The sequence below is a fragment of the Somniosus microcephalus genome, chromosome 1, assembly GCF_052327205.1.
Source record: "Somniosus microcephalus isolate GS21.2 chromosome 1, FLI_Smic_1.0, whole genome shotgun sequence".
Taxonomy (NCBI): Eukaryota; Metazoa; Chordata; class Chondrichthyes; order Squaliformes; family Somniosidae; genus Somniosus; species Somniosus microcephalus.
The window spans coordinates 404,764,709-404,774,283 of record NC_140987.1 but is presented as its reverse complement, the minus strand read 5'-3'; the positions used below and the strand labels follow the sequence as shown (position 1 = coordinate 404,774,283).

General features: G+C 41.8%; 1 protein-coding gene across 1 annotated transcript in view; it reads left to right on the top strand.

The window, feature by feature from the left end:
* The first annotated feature begins 449 nt into the window (after positions 1 to 449).
* LOC147125158 (matrix-remodeling-associated protein 5-like) overlaps positions 450 to 9,575 on the top strand; it is a 32,429-nt gene continuing 23,303 nt past the window's right edge. Inside the window, exons 1-4 of the mRNA XM_085992570.1 lie at positions 450 to 577; positions 2,517 to 2,750; positions 3,702 to 3,831; positions 8,900 to 9,290. Of these exons, the coding sequence (XP_085848696.1) occupies positions 450 to 577; positions 2,517 to 2,750; positions 3,702 to 3,831; positions 8,900 to 9,290 (883 nt within the window). The remainder of the gene's footprint in view (positions 578 to 2,516; positions 2,751 to 3,701; positions 3,832 to 8,899; positions 9,291 to 9,575) is intronic.

Below are 9,575 nucleotides of genomic sequence, written 5' to 3'. Positions count from 1 at the left end.
TATTTACTGAGGCAGACCCTGCCCTGAGTCACCATGGTTTCTGATCTAGCTCCAGCCTTGTATACACTGAGTTGCTGATCCAGTTATAGCCTGTGTACTTTCAGGTTACTGATCCAGATGTAGCCCTGCTTATACTTGGGTTACTGATCCTAGTCTAGTCCCATGTATGCTAGGGTTACCAATCCAGATTCAGCTCCATGTATTGATCTGCATCCAGCCTTATCTACACTGGGATTATTGATTCAGATCCAGCTCTTGTTATAAAGTCAGATGTGCTGTAGATATCTGCTTGGGTTCAGTGGTGTCAGTCACTCGCTTAAGAGATGTGAGGATTTTATTTTTACGGGAGTTGACTGACATTGCCCTATATCCATTTGTAGAATAGTATAGACTGGAGATAGCAATAGCATCCCTTTGTGATCTGGACCAGATAGTCCTGTCTTTGGCACATGTATTTCTTCAATCTTGCCAAAGGTGGATCAAGTGAACACTACATTGTTAAGCTGCTTTATTCCAGTCAGGTTAATAGTTATGATCAAATTCATGGACGGAAAGATATCAAAAACCATCCAACACAGTGGGTGTAGGTGTTTATCGATTATGGAGACAAACCATCCAATTGCTTATTATTTGCAATCAGTGGGGATGAAACAAATCCATTTTATTAGCATCTTAACCACATAGCGTCACATACCCCCTTTTTTAATTCACAGTAATGTACTATGCCTTTTAAAACACATTTAAAATAACTCTCTTTATCCCCAATACAAAAGCAAAATACTGCGGATGCTGGAAATCTGAAATAAAAACAGAAAATGCTGGAAATACTCAACAGGTCAGGCAGCATCTGTGGAGAGAGAAACAGAGTTAACGTTTCAGGTCAATAACCCTTCATCAGAATTGGAAAAAGTTGGAGATGTAACAGGTTTTTAAGCAAGTGTAGAGGCAGGGAAAAGGGGAGGGAAGGAAAGAACAAAAGGGAAGGTCTGTGATGGGATGGAAGGCAGGAGAGATTAAGAGACAAAAGGGATGATGGTGCAAGGCAAAAGGAGATGGTAATGGGACAAGTTAAGAAACAAAAGATGGCTCTCGATGAGGTGTAACTGGCAATGGCAGAATCATCAACAGCTGCCATGTGAGAGAGAGAAACAAAAATTGGGGCCGAGGTTATGGTCTGAAATTGTTGAACTCGATGTTGAGTCCAGGAGGCTGTAAAGTGCCTAATCGAAAGATGAGGTGCTGTTCCTCGAGCTTACGCTGAGCTTCGTTGCAGCAGTGTAAGAAGCCGAGGACGGAAAGGTCAGTGTGGGAGTGCTGCGGAGAATTAAAGTGACATGTGACCGGAAGCTCGGGGTCACCCTTACGAACTGAACGGAGGTGTTCCGTAAAGCGGTCACCCAATCTGCGCTTGGTCTCCTCAATGTAGAGGAGACCGTATCGTGAGCAGCGAATACAGTATACTAGATTGTAAGAAGTACAAGTAAATCGCTGTTTCACCTGGAAGGAGTGTTTGGGGCCCTGGACAGTAGAAAGGGAGGAGGTAAAAGAGCAGGTGTTGCATCTCCTGTGCTTACACGGGAGGGTACCGTGGGGAAAGGAGGGGTTGTTGGGGATGATAGACGAGTGGACCAGAGTGTCGTGGAGGGAGCAGTCCCTTTGGAATGCTGAAAGGGGAGGTGAGGGGAAGATGTGTTTGGTGGTGGGATCACGCTGGAGGTGATGGAAATGGCGGAGGAAGATCCGTTGAATGTGGAGGCTGGTGGGGTGGAAGGTGAGGACAAGGGGAACCCTATCGTGGTTCCAGGAGGGCGGGGAAGGAGTGAGAGCAAAAGTGCGGGAAATAGAGCGGACACGGTCAAGGGCCGTGTCAACCACGGTAGAGTGGAATCCTCGGTTGAGGAAAATGGAAGACATATCGGAAGCACAAGTATGGAAGGTGGCATCATCAGAGCAGATGCAGCGGAGACAGAGAAACTGGGAGAATGGAATAGAGTCCTTACAGGAAGCGGGGTGGGAGGAAATGTAGTCCAGGTAGCTGTGGGAGTCAGTGGGCTTATAGTGAATGTTTGTCAATAGCCTATCCCCAGAGATGGAGACAGAGAAGTCGAGGAAGGGAAGGGAAGAGTCTCTTTTTCCCCAAATCATTTCTGTTGATAAATGACCAAAATATCATGAACATTGGCATCTATGTACCCTGGGGTTATTGATCCCGATCCAGTCATGTGTACCCTGCGATTAATAATCCAGATTCAATCCTGTGTACCCTAGCATCAGTGATCCTGATCCAGATCCAGCCCTGTGTATCCTAGAATCATTGATCCAGTTTGAGCCCTGTGTATTGATTGCAGTGAAAGTAGTACTGAATGCTAGAACCCATCAAAAGTGTGTAAGAGGGGCTGGAATGTAAGGAAGTCCAACAGCTGTATTACAAAATAAGTGCCTTAATCTTGTTCTAATTAAACTTTCTGCTTTCACTGAGCACTTAAGGTACGTAAATATGCTACCATTTCTTTCAGTCTTGATTATGTAGATTTGGAGAAGAGAATGATGTTACTGAAGGAATTCCGTTGTGGTCTTGCTGTTGGAGTACTGACTGTAGTGCTCATTCTATCTTGGGAGCTTCCTCTCTTTTCAGTTGCCAGCGCTCGACCATGCTCCTCCCTCGGATCAAAAGAAATCCACTGCACGTTCCGACACTTGACTACCATTCCAAAAGGAATTTCCAAGCAGCTGGAAAGAATAAATCTGGGGTAAGTACCCCACACATCAAGCCATTCAAAAGTCTACATATGGTTAATAGTTGCCAAGGCTGTTGTAATTATCATTAAAGTGTAATAAGTTGCATAAGATTTCTGGGGGTTCTTTGGGTCAGGAAGGAGATTAATTTTTTGCTTATTAAGGTGAGGGATCTCTGCTCTTTGGAGGGGAATAGTTTTTATAAGAATCATTAGGGACAGTGAAAGATACATTAATATCAACAAGCCCATCCCTTTTTCATTGATCAGTGCCATCTATTTGCCATCTCACTATACCTCCCAATCATTTAAAATTCCCACTTAACTTCTTTAATCTTCCTACCTAAATTAAATTCCTGATCCCTTATCTTCTACAACTCCTCCCAAATGTCACACTAGAGAAGCAGGAAGATAACCTCCTCTTTGGCAATGCATTTGATCCCATCACCAGGATATGCGTAAGAGCAGATCTGTGTTTCCAACTTTTGCTCCATCTCTGTAGAACATCACCTGGACTTTGTTGGGCACTTTTCTCCTCCACTCCAGTGCCACCGGCTACATGACTGAAAGAAGGACCTCACCATCTGGGTTATCGTGGGGTGTGAAATGTGCTGTTTAACATTCCATGACACACTGTCATGGAGTTCACACAACTATTCTGCAGCACCATTCTTGCAGTTTTTAACACAGAGTCCTTATTCCATCACTGAACCAGAGGTATGACCAGTAATTTCAAGTTTGTAGATCTTCCTTCCATCCTTCACAGCCTTGTGTCTCTGAGACTTGAGTGCAGATACCATTCGTGCCATTTCATATTCTCTAGACAAAAAGGTGACAAAACAAACAGATTCCCTCTCTATCGTTGCTGGAATGATGCTGAAATAAACTTGCATAAGCTGCAGACATTGTACATGCTTTCATATGCCATTGCATTGATTCCAGCTAACATGTCTGTCTCTCTTGCAGGTATAACAACATACACACTATCCCTCACCAGGCATTCCCAGGACTTATCAAACTGCAAATCCTGATGCTTCATGGTAATGTTATCCAGAGAATAGCTGGTGAAGCATTCAGCGAACTAAATTCGGTCCAGGTAATGCTGTAAACACAAAACCTAGTTACTGGGTGCTTTAGGTTTTTAGAAGTATGATCCTCTTTATTTAAACCTTATTTTCTCTCCTTTTTATCTGGTCAGCTTGGCCCAGACATTGTCACTCTCACCTCTAGAGCAGAAGGTTATGGGTTCATACCTTGCTCAAGTGCAGTACTAAGGGAATACTGCATTATGAAAGGTGCCGTCCTGTGGATGAGGCATCTGACCAAAGCCCCATCTGTGTGTTTTAGGTGGATGTTAAAGATCCCAAGTCACTATTCAAAGAAGCAGGAAGTTCTCATTTTGTGGCCAACATTTTCCCTGACCATTAACACCAAAAAATAATGAACTATTCATTCATCTCACTTCTGCTTGTGCGCAATGGCTGTCTTGTTGCAGTCACAGATGTAACTCACTGTGCAAAGTGGAATGAGCTGTCTCACCAATCGAATAAGATGCTATGTAAATGAAAGTGTTATTTTTTTTATTTAGTTTTTACATGCTCTGCATCGACTTCTGCAGAAAGGGCAGGTTAGGAACCTGTTTCCAATCTTCCATCTAATGCTGCTCTGAGCTGATCAGTAGAAGGTGTGCAAGAAATGATTCTCCCAGCAGCCTGCCTGCCTACCTGCCTGAATTTTACTCTCCATGAAGAAACACTTGACCTTTACTCAATGCCTTCTGACAGTAATGTGTGTGAAACTGGGTACTCAGCAGTTCTGGCCTATCACCCAGTGCCCATCAGTAGTACAACCTTTATCCTTGTCTGGGCCAGATTTGAATCCAGGTCCCAGTGTTAAAAGATCAGTGTTGAACCCCCTGCACCACCCTGTCTCTCATCAGAACAGCAATTTTTATCCCTTTAGATTTAAAGGTTAGATGTCACAATTAACATTTGAAGAATGGGTTGCTACTGGGTATTTTCCCTAACATTCCTGTTCGGCAATTTGTGTATTAGATCTATAGTAGAAGCATGCATGCCAACAAGAATACTAGCAAACGTTCTCCATCCCATCACAGACCTCGCCTCTTTTTTCTTTCCTGCCCACCCTTACCTTTTCCCTAGCTCTGTACTTGCTTAAAAGCTGTTCATTTCTAACATCATCCAGTACTGATGAAAGGTCGTCAACCTGAACCGTTAACTCTGTTTCTCTTTCCACAGATGCTGCCTGATCTGCTGAGTGTTTCCAGCATTTTCTGTTTTTATTTCAGATTTCCAACATCCACAGTATTTTGTATTTGATCAATTTATGTTGAGAGCTCAGGATTTGTTGTTCGTGATATATCAAGTAGGATAATAAAGTTTGTAAATCTCTGTAAATATAAGGTTTGTACTGAATGCTGAATGCTTACAGCCCGAACCTCAGTCTGAGAGAGTGTATATTCAGTATGCCTACCAAAAGCGAGAGGAATTACATGGTGGCAGGAATTCCAGTAAGCAGGAGCACAAACTCTTGAGTCTTGCCATTGTTTACCTGCTCTTTCATGCTGAACCCGAGTAGAATATCTAACATACAACCGAAAAACATAACAAGCAGTTTGTGGTAATGTTTTATGGTCTGAGTCCATTTTAAAGAAAGGGGGAATGTAATCTACTCTGGACACTAGAGGGAGTTTTTGCTGTGGAGCAGTGACCATACCGGCATCGTATAACCTGCAAGAATCAAAGACTATTCCAGTAAATAAATAATCAGTGTTTATAAAGACAAAAATGAAAAGAAAAGAAAAATTCTTCAAAAACATTATATAGGACAAGTATATATCAGCAAAGGTAAATTTAAACAAATTACTTTAAAAAAAATTTAAAGCTTTTAGGAAGAACGGAGAAGGTGAGCAGTACAAAATTGGGCCATAATTTGCTGTCAAAATAATGGTGAGGCTAATGGCGCTCGCTGTTATTTATGCGCAAATGGTACAGCAACTTCAAGCGAGGGGCAGATGCACAGTTAAACTCAGATATCCGAAAGTTGCCGTCCGAGATGCCCCGCTCCGTCAGTGGTTTTGCGAAAATGGCATCTCGCTGTCTGCCTCACCATTGAATGGCGTAACGTTGCAGTATTTACGTGGTAGACACAAACTAAACTTACCACAGAAAGTAATGGGCCGCATTTTCCGATCGGAGGCTTCCCGCGTGCGGAGGCCTCCGATCTGAAAAAAATCTATGCACTTACCTGAGGGCTCCCTAGGTCCAGACACTTCCATTCCTGGGCCTCTCCAACTCGAAATGTGCAGGGCCCACGTATCCCAGGGGCACATGCGGTTCGCAAGCGTCCCTGGGATCACGTGGGCCATGGGGAGCCAATCAAAGAAGGGAATCTTCCTTCATACACTTGACAGATAGACCTGTCAAATATATGAATGGAGATCACCCCAAAAACACTTTAAAACATTAAAAAAAAAATTAAATCACATTTTTAAAATTAGTTGAAATTACAATACAGTAAATTAAATATTTTAAACAAAAATTTAATTTTTTGAAAAAAGTAATTAAAGTTTTTTACGGGGCTAAAAATAAACTTACCTTTTTAAAAGTATTTTTAAATGATAAATGAGTGAAAACATTTTTTTTAACTTTTTTTTCAAATCTTATGCTGGTAAAAGCAGGCCTTACGCCTGCTTTTATCAGGCGTAAGATTTCTTAGGGTTTTCTGTGGGCAAAGGTGGTCCAGAAAGCGGAACTATCCGCCCGCAGAGGCCCTTCTTCAGAGCAGGCAGCCGATCGGAAATGTCGGTTTTCAGCGCATGCACTTTACATGCCTGAAACCGGCATTTCCGGTGTCCCTACAGGTGTGTACACAGCTCGTACATGCCTGTAGGCATCGGAATATACGGCCTTAAGTCTTGTTCATTTCAGTCTAAGCACCCTTTTAACAACATGATAAGTGTTAATTACTGCTAGTCAACCTCTCTGGCACTGAAAATTAACTATTACAAGTTTTAATTGTTGTTATAGATATAAAATTGTAAAATTTAAAATTTTTACATTTTTGTTTACTTTTCCTATCTATCTCTTTTTTCTCTTAATCCAATCTTTCTTTCCCTCTTTATTTCTCTTTTTGCACCTGGTTTGCCATTGAATTCACCCACTCTAACTTACACTTCCTTCTCACTCCTTGCACTGTTAATTTTGCAAACCTTTAATCTGATTGGTTAAGAAAGTACCCAGTTCACTCAAGTCCCAGATGCCCGTTTTCCCTCCTTGCAACATTATCAGCTCGCACTTTCAGCAACTTGCCACGCAAAAAATTAAAAAACCTAAACGCGCAAGGGCAAGTCTAACTAACGGCAGACGCCATTAGATGTCCTACCACAGCAAATTATGGCCCAATATATAGACGCTAGTTATAAAGAGATTGAAGGTACCAAGAGAAAACTGGAATGGGTCATAGCAACTGATGAAAAACATAATACCAAAAAATTCTTCCAATACTACAACAGCAAGGGGGTAGTCAGGGAACAAATTAAAATACTAAGGGACCTGAATAGAGTTAATCATGAGAATGGATTGGAGATAGTTAACATGCTAACTTCATAGAGGTTTTTAATCACAGAGGACACTAATGTATCATCTAACATCAAACACACATTAGCCAATACCTCCCAGACACATTAACTAAAATCCAAGGGCATATAGAACACAGGAAAGAGATTTGTGAAAAACTGATGGTCATCTTGGGGATTCAGTGAAGTCTGGAGATGCTTCAACAGACTAGAAACAGGCAAATGTAGGTCTCACATTCAAAAAGGGTGATTGGAAATGAATAATCAAAAACAAAATTAGATTGTGCATGTATGAAAATAATGGCAAGGGGAAGCCATATGTGCCTTGGCTTTGAAATGCCTTTGTTAAAGCACCACAAGACATTTCTTTACAAATTGGGGTTAGTGGCCATCAAATGTAAAATATGAACATAGATTAGTAACTAGCTAATAGGAAGGGGATAGAGGGTAGTTATAAGAGAAGCTAGGTCATAGTGGGAGGAAGTATTGAATGGAGGCATCTCGGACACCCATGCTGGGATCCTCCTGTTCCTGGTTTACAAAAATAACCTAGAATTGCAGACTCAATGTGAAGTAGTTAAATTCACAAATAGCACTAAGCCAGCAGGGACTGTAGACTCAGGAGGTTGTCAAGATCTTAAAGAGACTAGACAGGGTTTGCACGAAGGCTGATCTATACAGACAAATGCTAGAGAAAACTTGTCAAGAGGAAAAGTTAAAAGAAGCTTAAATGTGTTAGTGCACTTGTCACTCGCCATGTCTAAACAATGTGAGGGAACAATAAACAACGAGAATAGGATATTGGCAAATCAGCTGAGTTCAAATCCCCAAAGGTCACAATGCAGCTGTACAGTGCTCTGTATTGGCTGCATCTAGAGTACGGTGTACATTTCTGGTCACTGTAGCAAGAAGAGGCCATCCTGGCTCTAGAAACAGTGCAGAGGAGAACAAGGAGCCTGATCCCCAGTGTCTGATGGAAGAGCCATAAGGAACAACTTGCTCAACTAGAGCTCTTCAGCTTTAAAACAGGGCCTTACAGAGATATGCAAGATACTTAATTAGAAAGCAAAGCCAAAACAATACTTTAACATGTGCCAAGGCAGAAGGAGAATGAAGTACAGGTTCAGTGTTGTGAAAGACAAATTTGGGGGCATACATCAAAAGTACGCCTTGATAGGCTAACCAACAGCTAGAAATGGTTGTCAGGAAGAATGGTTTAATCGAATTACATCTCCAGTGAGAGAGGAAATCAGTGACTAAATCAGATTTTATGTATTTTATAGCAACTTTACCTTGACTCAACCCACTGGGCAAGCTGAAATGGAGAACACACCATCGGGAATCAGGGACGCAAATCTAGATTCAGCCACTCTATACCATTGTGTTGTAGTATGCCAATCAGCCTTTATTTTTAATCTATGGCCAATTCTCCAATATGACCACTTATTTCCTTTCTATACTGTTTAACTGCAACACTCATTGAATGTTGGATGACTGAACATAATGTGGTCAGAGCCAACACTGTGATCCCCAATGAATTATTACGATTTTTTTTTTCATTTGTCAGATTCTAAAGTTAAGCTACAACAAGATTAAAGTCATAAATAGCAAAATGTTTGAGGGTCTTTCCAGTCTGATACGCCTCTATATTGATCACAACAAAATTGAGTTCATCGACCCTCAAACATTTTTTGGTCTGACGGCACTGAGGTTCCTTCAGCTGGAGAGCAACCTTTTGCGGCAACTGCACCCAAACACCTTCGTAACATTCGTATTCCTGCGACATTTCAAGATATCGACATTGAAACACCTCTACCTGTCCGACAACATGCTGGAGACGCTCCCCCCACAGATGTTCTATTACATGACGGAACTGGAAAATCTCTATCTCCATGCCAACCGTTGGAATTGTGACTGCAATTTAAAATGGCTGGTGGAGTGGAACAAGAAGAAAGAAGGTACATTCAGTCAGAAACCACACTGCCCAGGATAGTGTATAATATAGTGTGTAGTACAACAACTTGCTTAGCATCTTTAACATAGTAAAACATCCCAAGGTGCTTCATATGAGCGTTATGAAACAGAACTTGACACTGAGCCACATAAGGAGATACGAGGACAGGGCTTGGTCAAAGAGGTAGATTTTAAGGAGCATCTTAAAGAAGGAGAGAGGGGTAAAGCGGTGGAGAGGTTTAGGGAGGGAATTCCAGAGCTTTGGGCCTAGGCAGCTGAAGGCACAGCCG